At 52.1% G+C, this 1,625-nt stretch overlaps 1 protein-coding gene across 2 annotated transcripts in view; it reads right to left on the bottom strand.

Annotated features, from left to right (window-relative positions):
* The window catches only part of SYN3 (synapsin III), a 344,960-nt gene that overhangs the window by 92,484 nt on the left and 250,851 nt on the right, over window positions 1–1,625 (bottom strand). For both annotated transcript variants that reach the window (XM_014459147.2, XM_023757231.1), the window contains one exon: window positions 482–502. In XM_014459147.2, coding sequence (XP_014314633.2) covers window positions 482–502 — 21 coding nt within the window. The remainder of the gene's footprint in view (window positions 1–481; window positions 503–1,625) is intronic.

Below are 1,625 nucleotides of genomic sequence, written 5' to 3'. Positions count from 1 at the left end.
CCCCTCCCATCAGGCCACAGGTGGATTGGCCATGGACACTGATGTGGGCAGAGAAAAGTATCTGCTGTTGTATCAGGGCTTGTACTTGACTGAGTTGGGGCCCAATCCCCTTTTGCGGGCCCCAGATGGTGTATAATTGTGTGTGTGTGGGGGGGGGGAGGGGGGTAAATGGGTATCCATGGAGAGCCTAATGGGGTTCTCCTCTAAGTGATATAAAAAACAAAAAAACCCCACAAAAACAAAAAACCTTTCTTCCTCCTCCAGGAAAGTAGAATAGGCTTGAGGGTGGGTGGGGTGTTCTTTGGCAAAGGGGGGGTTCATGCTTTGGAAAGGGGGCTGCTCAATGGATAGCTGATGGGGGAGAGTGAAGAGGGGATGTCACTATACATAGGATGCTGTGTCGGAATAGGAGAGGAGGAGCCAGGTCCTGAAAAGGATCCAAGAATAGGAGTGGAGGGTTACCCATCCATCCTGGCCAAACAGGACCCTCCCCACTGTGAGCCTTGACGCAAAGCACTGGCTTTTTTTTTTTTGCCGTTGCACGTGGCTTTTTTTTTTTGCCGTTGCACGTGGATGAAATGGCCGAGTCTGTCTTCCGTGTTCCAGGCACAATACACAAGGGATGTCACCTGACCTCAAGGAGCTCTCTGCCTGGTAGGGAAGGCGGGTGAGCCAACAGGCAAATAGGAAATGGCACCATGACGGAGTGAGGGTGCTATGGCACTCCTGGCAGGGGGTCCACCCCAGGACTTGGGGAACCAGGGCGCTGCCTGGACCAAGCAATGTTTAAGTTGAGACTTCAAGAATGAGTTGGGATTAGTCAGGTGAAAAAGGGGTGGGGGGTGTCCTATACAGAAGGAATTGCAGATGCAAAGGCTCAGGGGAGAGAGGAAGACGGTGAGTTCCAGGAGTTCAGCATGGCTGAGGAGTTGACCACATGTAAGTAGATGTCGCAGGAGAAGAGACAAGGTGACATCAGAGAAGTGAGCCTGGGCCTGGTCACGGGGATTGATGCTGAGGAGTTTGGACTTCCTCTGGGAACAAAGGGAGGTCCGAGCTAAAGAGTGGCAGGATGGGATGAGAGCTCTGGAAGGCTCGCTGTAGCTACTCGGAGGATGCTGAACTTGAAGGGGATGAGATGAAAGGCTGGAAGGCCACTGGATGAGGGGAGGCTGGATGTGGGGGTAATGGGTGGACAGAGGGGAGTCCAAGGGGACATCAGGGTTCTGATTTAGTAGGGATTGAGATTTCCTAGCTGTGAGTTGTAGCCTTACAGCTCTGATGAATCCGATTCTGTAGTTCATCTGTCCCTGAGGCGTGGGGTTGGGGCTGGGGTCAGGGTCGGGAGGGGACAAGGGTGGGATGTTCCAATAAGGAGAGTAGCCCTGAGAAAGACTGGCATATAGTTTGGGTATTTATCGTCTGTCTCCCCAACCAGAGTGTTCGTGCTGTGAGTGTAGAGACTGCGTGTTGCTCCCTCTTGTACCCCAGTTTCTAGAATGATGCCTGGCACACAGGAGACTCAAACAAAAAAACTGTAGAATGAAAAAAAATGACGGTGGCTACAGGTACAGGATCAGGAGATTTGTCCTCCCATTAGTGGAACAGGATGAATGGACTCCTGA

This window comes from Myotis lucifugus, unplaced genomic scaffold (genome assembly GCF_000147115.1).
Source record: "Myotis lucifugus unplaced genomic scaffold, Myoluc2.0 scaffold_103, whole genome shotgun sequence".
NCBI lineage: Eukaryota > Metazoa > Chordata > Mammalia > Chiroptera > Vespertilionidae > Myotis > Myotis lucifugus.
The sequence above is the reverse complement of the archived record's forward strand: the minus strand, read 5'-3'. Positions and strand labels throughout refer to the sequence as shown.